Source organism: Phoxinus phoxinus (assembly GCF_949152265.1).
Source record: "Phoxinus phoxinus genome assembly, chromosome: 7".
Classification (NCBI taxonomy): domain Eukaryota; kingdom Metazoa; phylum Chordata; class Actinopteri; order Cypriniformes; family Leuciscidae; genus Phoxinus; species Phoxinus phoxinus.
Window position 1 is genome coordinate 40,820,033 of NC_136882.1, and position 22,500 is coordinate 40,842,532.

Consider the following 22,500-nt stretch of genomic DNA (forward strand, 5'->3'; position numbering starts at 1 on the left):
GTGTGTGTGTGTGTGTGTGTGTGTGTGTGTGTACTGTGAATGCTGTGTGTGTGTGTGTGTGTGTACTGTGAATGCTGTGTGTGTGTGTGTGTGTGTACTGTGAATGCTGTGTGTGTGTGTGTGTGTGTGTGTGTGTGTGTGAATGCTGTGTGTGTGTGTGTGTGTGTGTGTGTACTGTGAATGCTGTGTGTGTGTATGAATGCTGTGTGTGTGTGTGTGTACTGTGAATGCTGTGTGTGTGTGTGTACTGTGAATGCTGTGTGTGTGTGAATGCTGTGTGTGTGTGTGTGTGTGTGTGTGTACTGTGAATGCTGTGTGTGTGTGAATGCTGTGTGTGTGTGTGTAGTATCAGTGGAGGAGCAGCAGAGGGCAGAACAACATCAGTTTCTCTTCTTCCTCAGACGCCGCTTTCAAAATCTTCAATCCCAAAGCGGTGCACCACTTCTTCCGGCTGAACAGCCACAACGCTATCCTGGAGTTCCTGCTGGAGGTGACGTCTCTCTCACTCTCACTGTAACCATCTCACGTCCAGCAATGCTATAGATCTCCTGACCCGTCCTCCATAATGACCGGCTGGTGTGGTCCGTGTGTCCTCGCAGGGGTCTCCGGAGATAAAGGAGCATTACATCGACTCGAAGAAGGAGGTGGACCGGCACCTGAAGGCCAGCTGTGAGCAGTTCATCCAGCAGCAGACGCACTCGCTCGTGGGGAGCCTGGAGGACTTCCTCCGCAAGGTCAGGGTCAGAGGGCATTCTGGGTCGGCAAACATGAATAGAGTATAGTGAGAGCTACTCTGCTTTTGTTCATCAAGGTCAAGTTTTTGTTTAAAACGAGCTAAACTATCTGCCAATGGAGTCAGGAAAATAATCTTAATTCAAACGGAAACAAGATAAAAGTCTTAAAGCCACCGTGTATAGCATTTACTGCCATCTAGCGGTGAAACTGTGTAGTACTACCCACTGAATATTACTTTATAGCTGTGGTCCTCAGTCTTCAACCGGCTTTCAAATCTGCCGGCGGTCGTGAGTAATCTCCGCTCGCAGTCGTCGCGGCGGTCGTGAGTAATCTCCGCTCGCAGTCGTCGCGGCGGTCGTGAGTAATCTCCGCTCGCAGTCGTCACGGCGGCCGTGAGTAATCTCCGCTCGCAGTCGTCACGGCGGTCGTGAGTAATCTCCGCTCGCAGTCGTCGCTGCGGTCGTGAGTAATCTCCGCTCGCAGTCGTCGCGGCGGTCGTGAGTAATCTCCGCTTGCAGTCGTCGCGGCGGTCGTGAGTAATCTCCGCTCGCAGTCGTCGCGGCGGTCGTGAGTAATCTCCGCTCGCAGTCGTCACGGCGGCCGTGAGTAATCTCCGCTCGCAGTCGTCACGGCGGTCGTGAGTAATCTCCGCTCGCAGTCGTCGCGGCGGTCGTGAGTAATCTCCGCTCGCGGCGGTCGTGAGTAATCTCCGCTCGCAGTCGTCGCGGCGGTCGTGAGTAGTCTCCACTCGCAGTCGTCGCGGCGGTCGTGAGTAATCTCCGCTCGCAGTCGTCGCGGCGGTCGTGAGTAATCTCCGCTCGCAGTCGTCGCGGCGGTCGTGAGTAATCTCCGCTCGCAGTCGTCGCGGCGGTCGTGAGTAATCTCCGCTCGCAGTCGTCGCGGCGGTCGTGAGTAATCTCCGCTCGCAGTCGTCGCGGCGGTCGTGAGTAATCTCCGCTCGCAGTCGTCGCGGCGGTCGTGAGTAATCTCCGCTCGCAGTCGACGCGGCGGTCGTGAGTAATCTCCGCTCGCAGTCGTCGCGGCGGTCGTGAGTAATCTCCGCTCGCAGTCGTCGCGGCGGTCGTGAGTAATCTCCGCTCGCAGTCGTCGCGGCGGTCGTGAGTAATCTCCGCTCGCAGTCGTCGCGGCGGTCGTGAGTAATCTCCGCTCGCAGTCGTCGCGGCGGTCGTGAGTAATCTCCGCTCGCAGTCGTCGCGGCGGTCGTGAGTAATCTCCGCTCGCAGTCGTCGCGGCGGTCGTGAGTAATCTCCGCTTGCAGTCGTCGCGGCGGTCGTGAGTAATCTCCGCTCGCAGTCGTCGCGGCGGTCGTGAGTAATCTCCGCTCGCAGTCGTCGCGGCGGTCGTGAGTAATCTCCGCTCGCAGTCGTCGCGGCGGTCGTGAGTAATCTCCGCTCGCAGTCGTCGCGGCGGTCGTGAGTAATCTCCGCTTGCAGTCGTCGCGGCGGTCGTGAGTAATCTCCGCTCGCAGTCGTCGCGGCGGTCGTGAGTAATCTCCGCTCGCAGTCGTCGCGGTGGTCGTGAGTAATCTCCGCTCGCAGTCGTTGTGGTGCCGCTGAGTGTGACAGCGCTAAAGGCGAAGCTTGAATCTCCAGGTGTGTCCCTCTTTGGCTAGTGTGTTTGTGTTAGTCTGTTTTCAAGATGGAGGCGCAACATGGCCGCCGCCGTTCGAGAGACTCGCTCGTATGTTTTATAAATGGCAGATTCTGCGCTTACGAGAATACTTGATTGCTTGGTGGAAGTAATTACAAATTACACAATTACACATAGTGCTGTGTTGAAAAAATCGATTCACCAATTCTAAATCGATTTTCATATTATTTTCTAAAGATCGATCCGTAACTCAGAGGATCGATTTAATAACAGGCCTACATTTTCCCCATAAACACACTGAGACACGGCGACCGGCGGCGCTGCTAATGCGGTTTCTCTGAATCCACTTGTTGACAAGAAAGGAGGAATGAATCGTTCACAGCGCGTTTTTTGCGCGTGCAAATTCGTTTTCCAGGCGCGCCTCTGTTCATGGTTGCATAGCAACGGCAGACGCAAAGGGAAAGCACGCGCTTGTTGAGAGGAGAAAGCGGTGCAAACTCGTGCAAACTGCGCTCTCCATGATGACGAGGAAGTATCATCAAATAATTAAGTGATTTCTAGCCCTTGCATTAGCTTTACTACTAGATATATTCATTGAGATGAGAAATAAAAAGCCGCCCTGTACAGCTATGATCCGCTGTTCGGCCGAGCTTTCCATGTTGTTACGGAAAGGCCGCTTGTTTTTGTCACATGACCTGTTGAGATGCATTGAAGTGCTTCTCACTGAATTTGCACGCGCATAAAACGCGATATGTGAACGGCCCCTAAAGTGGTATCGTGTGCGGTTCGTTGTATCTTGTTTAAAAGGCCTTTTAAATATGAACGCAGTTTTGGATTAAATAAAAGGACAGTCAAGTCAAATAAAACACGTTTTATCTCCTGTTTAGTTGGTAACACTACATTAAGACACCATTCATTAACATTAATGCCTTATCTAACATCAATACATTGAGTGAACAATACATTTTTACAACATTAATGTATGTTTGTGAATGTTATTTAATACAAACACTTGATTGTTCATGAACAGTTAAAACTTTTGATTTTAAAAATATAAGATCGGATCAGATCGGATCGAATCGAATCGAATAATGATAATCGATTCAAGATCTTGAGAATCGGAATCGAATCGATTCTTGAAATTTGAATCGATACCCAGCACTAATTACACATGAACGAGCACATACAATTTTGAAAGAACAAAGTGTTTTTTTGCTAAGAATCAACTTAAAAAATTACACAGTGTAGCTTTAATTCAAATTGAAACAAGATAATTTGTCTTACCCCATTGGCAGATAATTATGCTTTGTGTGTAAAAGTGAATCCTCTCTGAACCCTTCGCGTGTGTGTGTGTGTGTGTGTGTGTGTGTGTGTGTGTGTCTGCGTGCGTGCGTGTGTGCGTGTGTGCGTGTGTGCTTGTGTGCGTGTGTGTGTGTGTGTGTGTGTGTGTGTGTGTGTGTGTGTGTGTGTGTGTGTTCTTCACAGGTAGGGGCTCTGAAGACGATGGCGGTGGAAGGGGGACCGACGTATAACCTCTCCCAGCAGCCGTGGGCTCAGCCCGGTGAGACACACACCAGCGCTTCACTGATAGTCCAGGTGTTTTAAGCCAAAACGGGGGTCAACCGTGAACAAATTGCAACAGAATCAAACTCAACTGATGTTGTATCCTCCACATGTCCTGAGTAAGGGGAAAAAAGCCCAGAAGAATCCCATTAGGGGAAAGTTTCAAAAAAGACCCAAATATATCATATTCATACGCATATCCATTATTATTCTCACATGAATTGAATAGGGTAAAAAATTTAACCTTTAGATATCAACATGAAAATGACTGAGTTGATTACTTATATCAAGACAAACAAAAAAAAAAGTTTTTTTTAATTGTTTGTTAACATGGACAAACGGTGCATAATCTAATTATGTATGTGCTAATTTGCATAAATACCACAGCAGATCTAAACATTGGGGACAGCAGGAGAACGTCTTGTTGAATCTTGTTGACATATAACAGTAAAAGACTAAACGTTAAGGTCTGAATGGAACCCCTTTAGGTTACCCATGAGCATGAACACAGAGGCAGGAAGAAGTGCTGTAAACCGGTTATTGAGTGTATTAAAGGGATACGCCACTTTTTTTGTAAATAGGCTCATTCTCCAGCTCCCCCAGAGTTAAACAGTTTTACCGTGTTCGAATCCATTCAGCCGAACTCCGGGTCTGACGGCACCACTTTTAGCATAGATCATCCATAGAGTCCAGTAGCATTTCTTTCAAAATGAGCAACGAGTTTCAATATTTTTCCTATTTAAAACTTGACTCTTCTGTAGTTAACCCGTGTACTAAGATCGACGGAAAATGAAAAGTTGCGATTTTCCAAGCCTATATGGCAGGACCTACTCTCACTCCGGCGTAAGAATCCAGGAACTGTGCGGCCGTACCGTGGGTGCAGGCGTAATGATATGACGAAGCACCTGAAAATAGTCCCCAGCTCGGTAACTTCCAACATGACCGGGACTAAGTTTGTGTAGTTTTTAGGCGGCAAATTAGGTTTCCAAATAAATACGGTTCGGGATCAGCACCAAAGTAAATGTCCTCTAAATCGTCTCTCACAAATGTCTCCATGCTACAAGGCACGCTCCCTGTGCACGCAGGTCGTCACGGTGGTTTGTTGGCGGCAGGTGCTTCGTCATATCAGTACGCCTGCACCCACGGTACGGCCGCACAGTTCCTGGATTCTTACGCCGGAGTGAGAGTAGCTCCTGCCATATAGGCTTGGGAAATCGCAACTTTTCATTTTCCGTCGATCTTAGTTCCCGCATCAGTGTGAACAGCACATCACAGACACAACACCGCTATAAACATCGATATCTATACGCGTCACATGACTACACTTACGCCGTCGCGTCTGACAGTCCACGGGAGCGTTTTCAAAAGCTTCATGAGTGAACACACACGTCTCTGTGACTGCAGGACGCCGCGGAGACGTATCGGGGTGGACCAGCCGGAGTGTGTCGGCGTGATGTTTTGCACTTATTAATAAGGATGTATTCTCTGCACTTTCAGCCAAAATTAATGACGTGGTGATGAGCACGTACCGGATCCTGAAGAACAAGCTGCCCGTCACCCTGCAGAGCCTGGCTCTCTATCTGGCCAATAAGGACACGGAGTTCATTCTGTTCAAGCCGGTCAGGGTGAGTCAGGCTTCAGCTCTTCCAAATCTGTGTTCTGAAAGATTATCTGCAGAAACATATAATACTGGATATGTCTTCAAGTCTTGGTTTTAATTGACCTTTCCTACAGTCCTTTACTCAGTATGTTTGTCTTGTTTCCAGTCCAAATATAATAATAATAATAATAATGTTTATTTTCTATAGTGCCTTTCAAGAACCCAAGGTCGCTTCACAATGCAATACAAATAACAAATAAACAGCAAGCAAACAGATACACAGGCCATCTGCCTATAACAGACGAACAGTTGACACGAATCAAAGAAAAACATATTGTACTATTTATCAAAGCATATAATTACGACAAAGTAGCAAATAGGGCTGAGAAAGTGGAGAACAGAGAAAACATCCGCATCTATAAATCTATAAATATATACAAATTCTTCAATCAAGAATAATAATAAATTATATCTTGTTTTCTGGAGGGGAAAAAAATCTAGTTTTTGCTTAAAACAAGCAAAATTATCTCCCAACAGGGTCATACATTTTTATTTTATTCGAATAGAAAATCTTAATTCAAACGGAAAAAAATAATAATAATCTTAATTCGAATAAAAAAAATTATAATAATCTTAATTCAAACGGAAAAAAATAATAATAATCTTAATTCGAATAGAAAACAATTATAATAATCTTAATTCGAAAAAAAAAAATTATAATAATCTTAATTCGATTGGAAAAAATGTATAATAATCTTAATTCGATTGGAAAACAAGACTACTTTTCTGACCCCATTGGCAGATCATTTTACTTGTTTTAAGCACAATCGATTTTTTCTTTGTTCATAAAACAAGATATCATTTCTTATGTCATTTCACTTCTCTTGCAAATACTTCTTGATTGACGGATTTGTAGATATTTGGAGTGGAAACGAGACATAAATATTGAGTAAGAACAGCATTGTTCTTCTAGTGTGGCCTCATTAGCATGCTGAGCTAGGATTGGTCAGTGGGCTGTAGGGCGGGGCAGTGGCACCATGTGACGCAGGATGATGATGTGTTCCAGAATAACGTGCAGCAGGTTTTCCAGAGACTGCATGTGTTCCTGCAGGAGGAGTTCAGCGGAGAAGACCTGCAGATCATCGCCTGTCCCTCCATGGAGCAGGTGCGCATCATATCATATTCATATTCATACTGTACAAGCACGGCACTGCGCTCGTGTTGTGTTGCGCACTTCAACAAACCAAGTTTTTTTCTTATTATTTATTTAAATCCAGATAATTCTTTTACAAAACATCGATTAAAATTAAGGTAGAAATTATACATAATTAAAAACTCGAAACTTATGGAGTGTCAAAAACTTCATAACTCCACATCACTCCCGCAGCGAGTTCAGTCCGTCCGGATCACATTTCTCCATGTTTTCTTTCTTAATCCACAGATTAAATTGAGACAAAACAAAAAAATAATATCATAAAATTGTAAATATTTTTTTTTTTTATAAATGTACTCTAAAATAATTGAGTCTCTTCTGCTCATCAAAGCATTTATTTGCGACGTGTCCATAGTCAGATAATAATGGACGACGGCGCGGCGGGAACCGTCCGACAACGGACACCTCGCCGGGCATTAACCCACTTATAACATGCTCACTTGCCAAATAACACATTTTTAAAACATTAGTTTATATTTTAATTAGTTTTACAATTGAAATCTAACGGGTTTAGAACTTCTTACTTCTCACATTTTAATGGACACCCTGCAGCCAATCAGAATCAAGTATACCAGACCATGGTATAACACAGGAGTAAATTACACTTTACTGTATATTCACATAGAGAACTGATGATCTACAGTATAATAATATTTCACTGTTTTACTGTATTTATGATCAGATAAATGCCGCTTTGGTGAGCAGAAGAGACTCTTTTAAAAACATAAAAAATCATACCGATGTAAAGTGTGTGTGTGTGTGTGCGCGCGTGTGTGTGTGTGTGTGTGTGTTTTCCTGTAGCTCTAACTGTAGATCATTGACACTTGCAACGCTGAGGTCATGGGTTCGATTCCCAGGGAAAGCAAGAACTGATAATAATGTAGATGTGTATCTTGAAATGCAATGCAACTCGTTTGAATAAAAGCTTCTGCCAAATGCATAACTGACCTAACCCTGTCACTGTCACTGTAACTATAACTATAACTATAACTGTCACTATAACTATAACATGATGTCCAGTGAACGTTTGCTGTTCTTCCTCAGATTAATCTCCTGCTGTCGGTGAAGTAACTGGAGCTCCACATCAGCGGATCCATCCTGAGACAAACCAGTGCATCACCACAGACTGTGTGTGTGTGTGTGTGTGTGTGTGTGTGTGTGTGTGTGTGTGTGTGTGTGTGTGTGTGTGTGTGTGTGTGTGTGTGTGTTTGACATTCGTACTAAATCAGTTTGTACAGATATAAATTATTGGAAGATGGGAATTATGTGTCTGTGCGAGCGAGTCGATGAATGGCACAGTTTTCCAGCAGGGGGCGCTGTGTGTGTGTGTGTGTGTGTGTGTGTGAGTGTGAGAGAGTTACGGGCTGAAAGATGAGATCTACACTGATAAGAGAGCATAAAGAAGTAGATTTATTATTTCTGCATTAATATTTCACTCAGAACTGTAAATTCTCATTTTAAACGTCTGCGCTGTTCTGTTTTCCTGATGAGCACAAAAGGATTTTTATTTATTTATGATCCTTATGAAGAATACAAGCTCTGAAAACTATTCAAAGAAATGAAACCTGACGCCGGATGTGTATGAGAGATTGTTCCACAGGTTTGGAATCAGTAATAACTCAGTTTTCTTCATCACATCTGCTCATGTTCATCTCCATCAAGCTTCGTGAAGAATCCTCTCTCTCTGTTTCTGTCTTTGAGTTTTTTATACACACTTTGAGTTGCTGTAATATTTGATACGCAGGACGCTGCTGTGTGTGATTGTGAACACTTCCTGTGACCCTGAAGTAAAGCTGAAGCTGACACACACTCCCTGACTGGTGTATTCTGTGAGATCGGTCCTGCCGTCTCGTCACGAGCGTTAAACTCTTAAACTCATTCTGCCGTGAAGCGTTACAAGACCTGAAGCTGATTTATGGAATTAATAACTCATATTCAAGTGCAAATGACACAGAAAACATCAAATCTTACATTATAGATGTGCTTTAACCCATCAGATCATATTTCTACAGTGGAAACCGCAACATCTAGATATTAGACATATTTTATTATTACGCAGGCTAGTATTGCTCATATTAATATTCAAGATGTGAGTGACAGTTCATCCGCAGATTCCTCATATCACTAAACAATCATTCATGAACATCCATTCAGGAAAACTTTACGAGACGAACAAATCATTCCAATAAATGTGTTCTTGAATAGATTTGAGTTCATGTGTTGGATCATAACTATATTACATACAGTAATAATAAACATGGCATTATGTAATTCTGAGACAAAATGATCAAGTTAACTTGTGCAAAATCAAGTGGATTAAACATGAGAAATTAAGTTTTGACGAAATGTTCAAGAATTGTGTTCGTATAATTGAGATGCTATACATTCTAATTTGACTTCATTTTATTGAAATATTATTATAGATTGTGTAGTCATATTGTGTAGCTGTGCTTGGAGTCGCTTGTTTTATCAGTGATAATAACGCTATGAAACATGATTAATTGTGCAACATAATTTTTGTCCAGGCAAAGAAATTATGAACAAAAGAATCAAGAAAAAAGGAAAAAAGAATTCAATTCACATTCGATTAACTTTTAATTCCATTACATTTCCTTTAGATTCAATTCACATTCGATTCACTTTCAATTCCATTAAATTTACTTCAGATTCAATTCACATTCGATTCACTTTCAATTCCATTAAATTTACTTCAGATTCAATTCACATTCGATTCACTTTCAATTCCATTAAATTTACTTTAGATTCAATTTACATTCGATTTACATTTAATTCAACTCGTATTTGATTCACATTGAATTCACATTCGTTTAACTTAAATTCACATTCAATTATTTTTTTAATTCAATTCACAATCGCTTCACATTGAATTCACTTTCAATTCACATTGAATTCACTTTCAATTCACATTGAATTCACTTTCAATTCAATTCACATTGACGTCACACAGCCAGTCCATGTTATCAACATCTGACTAGTTATTGTAAGGTTATTGTTGTGTTGCTAGCGTTCCTCAGGGTTGTGAGTGGAGGCGGGCGCTCGAGGACGGGCCGGATGATCGCCCCCTGGAGGACACGTGTCTGCCTGCTCTCGTCCTTCATTATAATGGAGATGAATTCAGCAGCTCATAAGCAGATTATGACACACTTCCAGACGGGAAGCTAATTATGATCCGGTCAGACTCTCACCTCCAGCTCGCTCTCCACACTTCAGAGTAATCACCAGTAAAGCACTCGGCTTGGAATATTCAACCTTTGATTATAATTCTGTGATTTGAATATGCAACCTTTGATTATGATTATGTAATTGTGCTATTCTTTGAAGGTGTTGCATGGGCCGTCTGGGTCAAAGGTCACGGAGGAAAGCGTGAGTCGTGGCACAGCAGGATTCCCCTCGCAGACTTCAGGAGAACTGGCTCTGCGCGACTGAAGAGATACCACATGTTCCTAGAGCTGGTGTGTGTGTGTGTGTGTGTGTGTGTGTGTGTGTGTGTGTGTGCGCGTGTGTGTGTGTGCGTGTGTGCGTGTGCGTGTGTGTGTGTGTGTGTGTGTGTGTGTGTGTGTGTGTGTGTGTGTGTGTGTGTGTGTGTGTGTGTGTGTGTGTGTGAGAGAGAGATTGGGTAAAAGTCTGCTGTTGGACGGACTTTCTTTCCCATTATCTGGATCTCGTTCATCTTTGTAACACAAATGCTGTTGTTCAGAGTTACCTCGACTCTGAACGCTCCTGGCTTTTGCTCTTCTAATTCATTCAATCATTGAAATTGTATTTATTTTATTTTATTAATTATTTTATTTTAATTTGATTTGTATTTGTTTTAATTATATTAATTTATTTTAATTTGATATATTTTTATTTTGGTTATTTATTTAACTGTAATTTTTTATTTAAATATATTTTTATTTATTTTTAAAAATAAATGATATTTATTGTATTTGTTTTAATCTTATTTATTTTCATTTTTAAAGTTTAAAGTATTTATTTATGTACATTTTATTTATTATATACATTAAAATCTAGTTTATTTTAATTATGTATTTTATGTAATTTATTCGAATTTTATTTATTAGTTTTTATCTTATTTATTTATTAGTTTTAATGTGAGAGATCGGGTCAAGTTGTTTAGTCATTATTCCCCTAACCCAAGCTTACAAAAAAGTTTTACTCACATTTTTTTACTTTCATCTCAAGAAAACTATAATTTATGTATGCAATATTTGTACATACTGTACATAAAATATAAAAATTCTCATTATATATTATAATGATAAATAATTGGAATAAACACAGATCATCTTCATAAATCATGAAATCAAAATGGATTTTTTCTTAAAAAAAAAAAAAAGATTAATGAATGAATAAATACATAAAAACATAATCAGAATAACTTGCTTCACCTGTGAGGCAGCTTTCCCTTCAGATGATGTCATCAGTCCCGGTGTGTAACACACACACACACACACACACTGAGAAAGCTTCTGTACAGTGCAGTTATTTACACCGTCAAGCATCATAACTCATATGAGGATTTTTGTGAGAGGAACATACAAAAATTTAAGTCATTATTCATTTTTTATATATAATCTTTTCCTTCATCATTGCCAAGTTTTCTGATGAAATATTAGAAATGAATGTTTGAGCAGATAAAGTTTTGCCAGCGCCTGGTTTTGTGTTTTTGATGCCATCATTGTTCAGATTGCTGAGTTCTGATATGACGTGCTCAGTCACATGACATTTACGACTCAGGTGATTGGCTCAAAATAATGTCTCCATGAGCAAAGATGGCAGTGTGTTTAACTGATAAATAATGCACAACACAGATATGAGTGGCAGGTGAGAAGTCTTTATGACTGGTGAACAGGTGTGCTGAACACCCTTGGGCCGAGAACTAGGAGACGAGAGAAACAGAAGCTCAGTGTCTTCCGGATGATGACTGATGATGTCGTCAGCCTTTCCCGCTCTGTCTGAGTTGTGCTGGTTGCCATGGCGATGACCCTGTCATCAAACCCCTTCACCGCGGTAAACTAGTGAGTAAGAGCCCAGGACAGAACACCAGAGATGTGTTCATGTCAAAACTGCCCAGGGATTCTGATATGATGTTTTATTAACAAAGTTCGGGAGGAACTCGTTCAAATGATCTGTCCAATCCTCACGTCATTCCAACCAGCTGTCAATCAGTCATCAACACGTCTACCCAATCAGACAAGTGAGGCCTATACACACATACGACCACCGATGTTTACTGCACCCCTCCAGCACCCGCCTCCTCACACTCGCCTGTTCTCTCCTCAGGAATACTGGAGGATACTCTGAGCTCGGGACACAACACACAGATCTGAGCCGCTCCTCGACACAACGCCAAATATGCAAAACTTGTGAGAACTCGTGAAACTCATTTTCTGAACGGATGAGTGTATGGATGGGTGGATGAGTGGATGGATGGATTGGTGGATGGGTAGATGGATGAGTGGATGAATGGATTGGTGGATGGATAGGTGGATGGGTGGATGAATGGATGGATGGGTGGATGGATTGGTGGATGAGTGGATGAATAGGAGGATGAATGAGTGGACGGATGGATGGATGAATGGATGGATGGATTGGTGAATGGGTAGGTTGAGTGAGTGGATGGATGGATGGATGGATGGATGAGTGGATGGATGGATGGATGAGTGGATGGATGGGTGGATGAATGGTTGGATGGGTGGATGAATGGATGGATGGGTGGATGAATGGATGGATTGGTGGATGGATGGATGAGTGGATGAATGGATGGATGGGTGGATGAGTGGATGGATGGGTGGATGAATGGATGGATGGGTGGATGAATGGATGGATTGGTGGATGGGTGGATGAGTGGATGGATGGGTGGATGAATGGTTGGATGGGTGGATGAATGGATGGATGGGTGGATGAATGGATGGATTGGTGGATGGGTGGATGAGTGGATGGATGGGTGGATGAATGGATGGATGAATGGATGGATTGGTGGATGAGTGGATGGATGAGTGGATGGATGGGTGGATGAATGGGTGGATGAGTGGATGGATGAATGGATGGATAAATGGATGAGTGGATGGATGGGTGAGTGGATGGATGGATGGATGGATGGGTGGATGAATGGATGGATTGGTGGATGGATGGATGAGTGGATGAATGGATGGATGGGTGGATGAATGGATGGATGGGTGGATGAATGGATGGATTGGTGGATGGGTGGATGAGTGGATGGATGGGTGGATGAATGGTTGGATGGGTGGATGAATGGATGGATGGGTGGATGAATGGATGGATGGGTGGATGAATGGATGGATTGGTGGATGGGTGGATGAGTGGATGGATGAGTGGATGGATGGGTGGATGAATGGGTGGATGATGGGTGGATGAGTGGATGGATGGGTGGATGAATGGATGGATGGGTGGATGAATGGATGGATTGGTGGATGGGTGGATGAGTGGATGGATGAGTGGATGGATGGGTGGATGAATGGGTGGATGATGGGTGGATGAGTGGATGGATGAATGGATGGATAAATGGATGAGTGGATGGATGAGTGAGTGGATGGATGGGTGGATGAATGGTTGGATGGGTGGATGAATGGATGGATGGGTGGATGAATGGATGGATGGGTGGATGAATGGATGGATTGGTGGATGGGTGGATGAGTGGATGGATGAGTGGATGGATGGGTGGATGAATGGGTGGATGATGGGTGGATGAGTGGATGGATGGGTGGATGGATAAATGGATGAGTGGATGGATGGGTGGATGAATGGATGGATGGGTGGATGAATGGATGGATGGGTGGATGAATGGATGGATTGGTGGATGGGTGGATGAGTGGATGGATGAGTGGATGGATGGGTGGATGAATGGGTGGATGATGGGTGGATGAGTGGATGGATGAATGGATGGATAAATGGATGAGTGAGTGGATGGATGGATGGATGGATGGATGGGTGGATGAGTTGGTGGACGGATGGATGGATGGGTGGATGGGTGGATGGGTAGATGAATGGCATGATGTTGTGTTTGCGTTCATTATTCACAGCTGTTTAATCACTCAGTGTTTAGCAAAGCTTCCGTTCAGTCCGGTTTCCGTTCCGCACACAGTTCAGAAACAGCCCTGATCAGGGTCACAAATGACCTGTTGATGGCGGCTGACACCGGCACATCATCACTCCTCATCCTACTGGATCTATCTGCAGCTTTTGACACGGTTGATCACAATATCCTCCTTCAGCGCCTCCATCATACTATCCGACTCTCTGACACTGCTTTGAGCTGGTTCCAGTCCTACCTGTCTGGAAGAACAGAGTATGTTTCTTTGGGAGGTGTAAAGTCTCAGACGCATACAGTCACATGCGGTGTCCCTCAAGGGTCGGTTCTTGGCCCGATTCATCATCTATACTCTTCCCCTTGGCCACATAATCAACAGGCATGGAATATCATTTCATTGCTATGCCGTTGACACTCAGCTGTATATAAAAACCAACCTCATCCCATCTTCAGCCACTCTATCATCATTGAGCTCCTGCCTTGAGGAGATTGATGCATGGATGAAGGCAAACTTCCTACAGCTAAATAGCTCCAAAACGGAAGCTATTTTAGTTGGTACATCACACCAGGTCCAGTCATCACCCATAACCCACATCTCTTTCTCTGGTCAAAACATACCACTATCATCGACAGTCACCAACCTGGGCGTAAGATTTGATGCTCAACTCACATTTGACGCCCACATAAAACATCTGTGTAAGACCTCCTTTTATCACCTAAGGAACATTGCTAAACTCCGTCCCACACTTGGTCTGTCAGATGCTGAAAAACTTGTACATGCTTTTGTATCCTCGAGGCTGGACTATAGCAACGCTCTCCTCTTTGGGGATTCCTGGAAAAAGCCTTCAAAAACTACAATACATTCAAAACTGTGCTGCAAGGATCCTAATGAGGATAAGGAAATATGACCATATCACTCCCATCCTTTACTCACTCCACTGGCTTCCTGTCTCATACAGGATTAACTATAAAATCATCCTACTTACCCATCAATGCATTCACGGCAACGCACCCCCCTACTTAAAGGAACTACGCACAAAACAAAACTCTTCACGCAACCTCCGCTCTGGAAACAAAGCCCTTCTTCAACCACCCAGAACTAAGCTCCGCACTATGGGGGATCGAGCCTTCTGCTCAGCCGCACCGCATCTTTGGAATTCCCTTCCAGAAAACCTAAGGGCTCCTCAAGCCATAGACTCTTTTAAGAAAGGACTTTTACTTTTATCTTTTTAAGCAAGCATTTTTTACTTTTTGTTTGATTTGATTCTTCCCGGTTTTTAAACTTTGTTTATACTCTGTAGCACTTTGGGTTTGTTTTTAACTATGAAAAGTGCTTTACAAATAAAATATATTATTATTATTATTAAAGCTCTAGTGAACATCTGGACACAAACTGATGCGTCAGGAGGAATGAGCAGCACTGACTGTGTGTGTGTGTGTGTGTGTTTGTGTGAGTGTGTGAATCCTTTGAAAGCGCTGCATATACGGCATCATGGAGGCAAGATCACACTGGAAACTCAGTGTCTCGACCCGCAGGCGTGTGAATGACACACTGAGTCTGAGATCGGGCCAAAACACATGATTTATTGAGCCGCTGTCAAACACTCGCGTATATAAACACACACACACTCGCATATATAAACACACACCTTCACCTTCACCTACGAGACTCAAGAGCTGCAGGGAACAAACATCTCAAGCATTATTCTTCAGCATGAGACCTGGTTAGAACCGGATTTCTCTCAGGTTTTAGAGTCTTTGACATGTTGGTCTCCGTCACTGTGCTGTTATTGCTGTGTGTTTATAGTTCTGCCGGGTTCATTAGCGCTCAGACTGCAGGTCCGGGAGTAAAGAACATCTTGTGGAACTCCCCAGACGGCACCGGGAACAGAACCTGGAGGAACTCCCCGGACGGCACCGGGAACAGAACCTGGAGGAACTCCCCGGACGGCACCGGGAACGGAACCTGGAGGAACTCCCCGGACGGCACCGGGAACAGAACCTGGAGGAACTCCCCGGACGGCACCGGGAACAGAACTCAGAGGAACTCCCCGGACAGCACCGGGAACAGAACCTGGAGGAACTCCCCGGACGGCACCGGGAACAGAACCTGGAGGAACTCCCCGGACGGGACCGGGAACAGAACCCAGAGGAACTCCCCGGACGGCACCGGGAACAGAACCTGGAGGAACTCCCCGGACGGCACCGGGAACAGAACCTGGAGGAACTCCCCGGACGGCACCGGGAACAGAACCCAGAGGAACTCCCCGGACGGCACCGGGAACAGAACCTGGAGGAACTCCCCGGACGGCACCGGGAACAGAACCTGGAGGAACTCCCCGGACAGCACCGGGAACAGAACCTGGAGGAACTCCCCGGACGGCACCGGGAACAGAACCTGGAGGAACTCCCCGGACAGCACCGGGAACAGAACCTGGAGGAACTCCCCGGACGGCACCGGGAACAGAACCCGGAGGAACTCCCCGGACGGCACCGGGAACAGAACCCGGAGGAACTCCCCGGACGGCACCGGGAACAGAACCCGGAGGAACTCCCCGGACGGCACCGGGAACAGAACCTGGTGGAACTCCCCGGACGGGACCGGGAACAGAACCCAGAGGAACTCCCCGGACGGCACCGGGAACAGATCCCGGATGTGCTCGGCACCGGTGCGGATCAGAGACGCCTTCAGGTACATTAACAGCGTGGTCTCGGTTCTGGTGCTGCTGCTCGGGGTGCTGGGTAACGTGACTCTTCTGAGGATCATCACAGAACACAAAAGCATGAGAACCGGACCCAATATTCTCATCGGCAGTCTGGCTCTGGGAGATCTCCTGCACATCGTCATCGCCATTCCCATCAATGTTTATAAGGTAACCATTACTTTTAAAACTGACAAGAAAAAATCTCTGAGTTATTTAAAAAAAAATAAGTGTGTGTGTGTGTGTGTGTGTGTGTGTGTGTGTGTGTGTAAACATAATGGTTATTGTAGTTCTTGTAGTGTAGTTCTTATTGTTCTTTTATCCTGAAAATCTACTGTACTCTACTGTACTCTACTGTACTCCAACTCTACTGTACTCCAACTCTACTGTACTCTACTGTACGCTAACTCTACTGTACTCTTTTGTACTTTACTGTACTCTACTGTACTCTATTGTACTCTATTGTACTCTACTGTACGCTAACTCTACTGTACTCCACCTCTACTGTACTCTACTGTACTCTAACTCTACGGTACTCTACTCTACTGTACTCTACATCCACTGTACTCTACTGTACTCTACCTCTACTGTACTATACTGTACTCTACCTCTACTGTACTCTACTGTACTCTACCTCTACTGTACTCTACTGTACTCTACTGTACTCTAACTCTACTGTACTCTACTGTACGCTAACTCTACTGTACTCTAACTCTACTGTACTCTACTGTACTCTACCTCTACTGTACTCTACTGTACTCTAACTCTACTGTACTCTACTGTACTCTACTGTACTCTACCTCTACTGTACTCTACCTCTACTGTACTCTACTGTACTCTACTGTACTCTACCTCTACTGTACTCTACTGTACTCTAACTCTACTGTACTCTACTGTACTCTACATCTACTGTACTCTACTGTACTCTACATCTACTGTACTCTACTGTACTCTACCTCTACTGTACTCTACTGTACTCTACTGTACTCTACCTCTACTGTACTCTACTGTACTCTACTGTACTCTACTGTACTCTACCTCTACTGTACTCTACCTCTACTGTACTCTACTGTACTCTACTGTACTCTACCTCTACTGTACTCTACTGTACTCTACTGTACTCTACCTCTACTGTACTCTACTGTACTCTACATCTACTGTACTCTACCTCTACTGTACTCTACATCTACTGTACTCTACTGTACTCTACATCTACTGTACTCTACCTCTACTGTACTCTACTGTACTCTACATCTACTGTACTCTACTGTACTCTACCTCTACTGTACTCTACCTCTACTGTACTCTACTGTACTCTACCTCTACTGTACTCTACCTCTACTGTACTCTACTGTACTCTATTGTACTTTACTGTACTCTACTGTACTCTATTCTACTCTACTGTACTCTACTGTACGCTAACTCTACTGTACTCCACCTCTACTGTACTCTACTGTACTCTAACTCTACGGTACTCTACTCTACTGTACTCTACATCCACTGTACTCTACTGTACTCTACCTCTACTGTACTATACTGTACTCTACCTCTACTGTACTCTACTGTACTCTACTGTACTCTACCTCTACTGTACTCTACTGTACTCTAACTCTACTGTACTCTACTGTACGCTAACTCTACTGTACTCTAACTCTACTGTACTCTACTGTACTCTACTGTACTCTACCTCTACTGTACTCTACCTCTACTGTACTCTACTGTACTCTAACTCTACTGTACTCTACCTCTACTGTACTCTACTGTACTCTACATCTACTGTGCTCTACTGTACTCTACCTCTACTGTACTCTACTGTACTCTACATCTACTGTACTCTACTGTACTCTACCTCTACTGTACTCTACATCTACTGTACTCTACTGTACTCTACATCTACTGTGCTCTACTGTACTCTACCTCTACTGTACTCTACTGTACTCTACATCTACTGTACTCTACTGTACTCTACCTCTACTGTACTCTACCTCTACTGTACTCTACTGTACTCTAACTCTACTGTACTCTACTGTACTCTACCTCTACTGTACTCTACCTCTACTGTACTCTACTGTACTCTACCTCTACTGTACTCTACCTCTACTGTACTCTACTGTACTCTACCTCTACTGTACTCTACTGTACTCTACTGTACTCTACATCTACTGTGCTCTACTGTACTCTACCTCTACTGTACTCTACTGTACTCTACATCTACTGTACTCTACTGTACTCTACCTCTACTGTACTCTACCTCTACTGTACTCTACTGTACTCTACCTCTACTGTACTCTACCTCTACTGTACTCTACTGTACTCTAACTCTACTGTACTCTACTGTACTCTACTGTACTCTACATCTACTGTGCTCTACTGTACTCTACCTCTACTGTACTCTACTGTACTCTACATCTACTGTACTCTACTGTACTCTACCTCTACTGTACTCTACCTCTACTGTACTCTACTGTGCTCTAACTCTACTGTACTCTACTGTACTCTACCTCTACTGTACTCTACCTCTACTGTACTCTACTGTACTCTACCTCTACTGTACTCTACCTCTACTGTACTCTACTGTACTCTACCTCTACTGTGCTCTACTGTACTCTACCTCTACTGTACTCTACTGTACTCGCGTGAATATGCATTTCCTTCATTCTGAGGATTATTATTTGACGTATGTTGTGAACGGGTCTCTACATCTGCATATGTTCTGCAGCTGCTGGCGGAGGATTGGCCGTTCGGTGTCCTGATCTGCAAACTCCTGCCGTTTATTCAGAAAGCCTCGGTGGGAATCACAGTCCTGAGTCTCTGCGCTCTGAGCATCGACCGGTGAGAGACTTACACTACTCACGTCTCGTCTCCTTCATCTATACAGCGCTGTACAGCACACAGTGTCCAGAGCAGAGATCACAGATCACAGGACATAATGCAGAGTTTCCAGAAGAGAACCGTCTCAGTCCAGCTTAAGCTCAGTGGTGCTTCATTCCTGTTGTAAACAAGTTATTCATTTAGTTCATTTATATTTATATATAGCCGCTCTGTAGAATCGTCCAGCTAAATACAGTAAAACAGTGAAATATTATTATAATGTAGATCATCAGTTCTCTATGTGAATATACAGTAAAGTGTAATTTTTTCCTGTGATCAAAGCTGAGTTTATCATCATTACTCCAGTCTTCAGTGTCACATGATCCTCCAGAAATCAGTGTAATATGAGGATCTGATGATCAAGACACATTTATGATTATTATCAGTGTTGAAAACAGTTCAGATTTTTTATAAAAACTGTCATGCATTTTATTTTTCAGGATTCTCTGATGAATAGAGTTCAAAAGAAATAAAAAAATAAATGTATTTACTGTCACTTTTGATAAATTTAATGCATCTTTGATTAATAAAAGTATTAATTTCTGATAAAAACACTAACCCCAGAATTTTTTTTGATTACTTTTGTCCTAACTTGTTTATGACATAGATTTGAATAGGATTATTTTGTATCATATTCATATCAGAAACTATTTCTTTTTAAAACCAATGCATAAAAAAAAGAAAATGATAAAGATTTATCTAGGTTTATGATCAGATCTCAGACACTAGTTTGCTGAATCTGTCCAGTAAAGTAGAAGCGCTTGTCGTTCTGCAGGTTCCGGATCGTCTCGTCCAGGACTCGGGCCAGAGCTCCGGGTTTCCCCCAGTGGACCGCAGTGCAGGTGTGCTTGATATGGACGCTGTCGACGGTGCTGGCCGTTCCGGAGGCCGTGGCGTTCGATCTGATGGTGATGGACTACAGAGGCGAGCGTCTGCGCATCTGCCTCCTCCATCCTCTGCAGTCGTCTGCGTTCATGCAGGTACACCGAGAAGCTCTCCTCATAACCCACTGCACTGTAAAAAAACTAAATCATGCTTTGTTATCACTACTTTTTATCTTTTGTCAAATCAACTTTGATAACTAATGTGTGAAGATAACACACTATTTTGAGTTTCTGTTTATTAAACCATTCTTATTTATTGTATTAACTCAAATTTTTAATTACAATGAACTTCAAATTTTAAGGCAACAAGGTAACTTCCTTTTTTAAGTTAAACCAACATATATATTTTTACAGTGTGGAAGAGTTGCACACTCCTGTCTTCTCCGGAGAGATTCTTGTGAACTACATGAGATTAAGCAAATAATGACATTACATGTTTGTGTTAGTGTTGCTTTGAGTGCGGTCCGAGATATTACATGATCTACAGAATAATCAAGCTCTGGCTGTTCTTCTGTGTCAGTCACACATTTCAGATTTTTTAAATGAAATGAATGTATGGTACTGTATTTATTTCATATTTTGTATTTTTATGTGATTTTTTTTTACTAAATGATATTTAATCTATATTTTTAATCCACGTATTCACTTTTTGAGCATAGACCTGAAAATAAATGTCCAACTGAAACTGGTAAATCTGGAACACTTCAGAACACAGACTTAAGTTTCTATTTTCAAAAACGACACTTGGCAGATTATTGTTGAAGTGAAAAAAGTATTTAAAAGTGAATTTTCAAAAGTACCGTGTTTTCCGTGTATTGTTATGAAAAATCCACAAAAATACTTTTCAAAAGCACATTTTACTCTAAAACTGATCAAGTCAAAGGAATAAATCTGCAGCAGTCGTGTTGAGATGTGTGTTGAGATGTGTGTTGAGATGTGTGTTGAGATGTGTGTTGAGATGTGAGTGTGTTGAGATGTGTGTTGAGATGTGTGTTGAGATGTGTGTTGAGATGTGTGTTGAGATGTGTGTTGAGATGTGAGTGTGTTGAGATGTGTGTTGAGATGTGTGTTGAGATGTGTGTTGAGATGTGTGTTGAGATGTGTGTTGAGATGTGTGTTGAGATGTGTGTTGAGATGTGAGTGTGTTGAGATGTGTGTTGAGATGTGTGTTGAGATGTGTGTTGAGATGTGTGTTGAGATGTGTGTTGAGATGTGTGTTGAGATGTGTGTTGAGATGTGAGTGTGTTGAGATGTGTTTTGAGATGTGTGTTGAGATGTGTGTTGAGATGTGAGTGTGTTGAGATGTGTGTTGAGATGTGTGTTGAGATGTGTGTTGAGATGTGAGTGTGTTGAGATGTGTTTTGAGATGTGTTTTGAGATGTGTGTTGAGATGTGTGTTGAGATGTGAGTGTGTTGAGATGTGTGTTGAGATGTGAGTGTGTTGAGATGTGAGTGTGTTGAGATGTGTGTTGAGATGTGAGTGTGTTGAGATGTGTGTTGAGATGTGAGTGTGTTGAGATGTGAGTGTGTTGAGATGTGTGTTGAGATGTGAGTGTGTTGAGATGTGTGTTGAGATGTGTGTTGAGATGTGTGTTGAGATGTGTGTTGAGATGTGTGTTGAGATGTGTGTTGAGATGTGAGTGTGTTGAGATGTGTGTTGAGATGTGTGTTGAGATGTGTGAGTGATATGTCAGTGATGATCTCTCAGTGAGTGTGTTCGGCTGCAGTACCGGACACCTCCACTAGAGGAAACTCTCATTTACAGTGCGTTACAATGAGTCACTATTATTATCAGGAGCATTAACCCTGTTCAGGTCATGTGTGTGTGTGTGTGTGTGTGTTCATTCAGCAAGTGCGGAAACCTTTACCAAGTTTCGTACAATTCCGATGAAGTAAAAAATTCTAAAAAAACTAAACGTATAATGTATAACGTTAGGTTCAGTTCTGACTGAAGAGCACCCGCGGGCGAGTAACTTCACGTGATGTGAGGAAGAGTTGATGTAGAGTCTCGTTCTCAGTCTGTAGTGACGTGATCCTGCAGTGTCAAGCTCATCATAACTCTGTGTTGTGTTGTTCCAGTTTTATAAGCTGTCGAAGGACTGGTGGCTGTTTGGGTTTTATTTCCTGCTTCCGCTGACGTGCACCTCCGTCTTCTACTCTCTGATGACCCGCCGGATCTTCAGCCGCAGCGTTCTGGACAAGCACATGAAGCAGGTCAAAGTTCATCTCCACACACTCTCCATCTC

General features: G+C 43.2%; 2 protein-coding genes across 4 annotated transcripts in view; both read left to right on the top strand.

Annotated features, from left to right (window-relative positions):
* Positions 1–7,936, top strand: part of cog3 (component of oligomeric golgi complex 3) — a 35,186-nt gene extending 27,250 nt beyond the window's left edge. For 2 of the 3 annotated variants that reach the window (XM_079617957.1, XM_079617958.1), the window contains exons 18-23: positions 402–490; positions 600–734; positions 3,832–3,907; positions 5,407–5,534; positions 6,576–6,674; positions 7,767–7,936. In XM_079617957.1, the coding sequence (XP_079474083.1) occupies positions 402–490; positions 600–734; positions 3,832–3,907; positions 5,407–5,534; positions 6,576–6,674; positions 7,767–7,793 (554 nt within the window). In that variant the 3' untranslated portion in view covers positions 7,794–7,936. The remainder of the gene's footprint in view (positions 1–401; positions 491–599; positions 735–3,831; positions 3,908–5,406; positions 5,535–6,575; positions 6,675–7,766) is intronic. The other variant, XR_013798243.1, reaches the window with a different exon arrangement.
* Positions 7,937–13,891: 5,955 nt separating this feature from the next.
* ednrbb (endothelin receptor type Bb) overlaps positions 13,892–22,500 on the top strand; it is a gene marked incomplete at its 5' end in the record, with an annotated part of 12,303 nt that continues 3,694 nt past the window's right edge. Inside the window, 5 exons of the mRNA XM_079617472.1 lie at positions 13,892–14,055; positions 15,605–16,670; positions 19,219–19,331; positions 20,146–20,350; positions 22,334–22,468. Coding sequence (XP_079473598.1) covers positions 13,892–14,055; positions 15,605–16,670; positions 19,219–19,331; positions 20,146–20,350; positions 22,334–22,468 — 1,683 coding nt within the window. The remainder of the gene's footprint in view (positions 14,056–15,604; positions 16,671–19,218; positions 19,332–20,145; positions 20,351–22,333; positions 22,469–22,500) is intronic.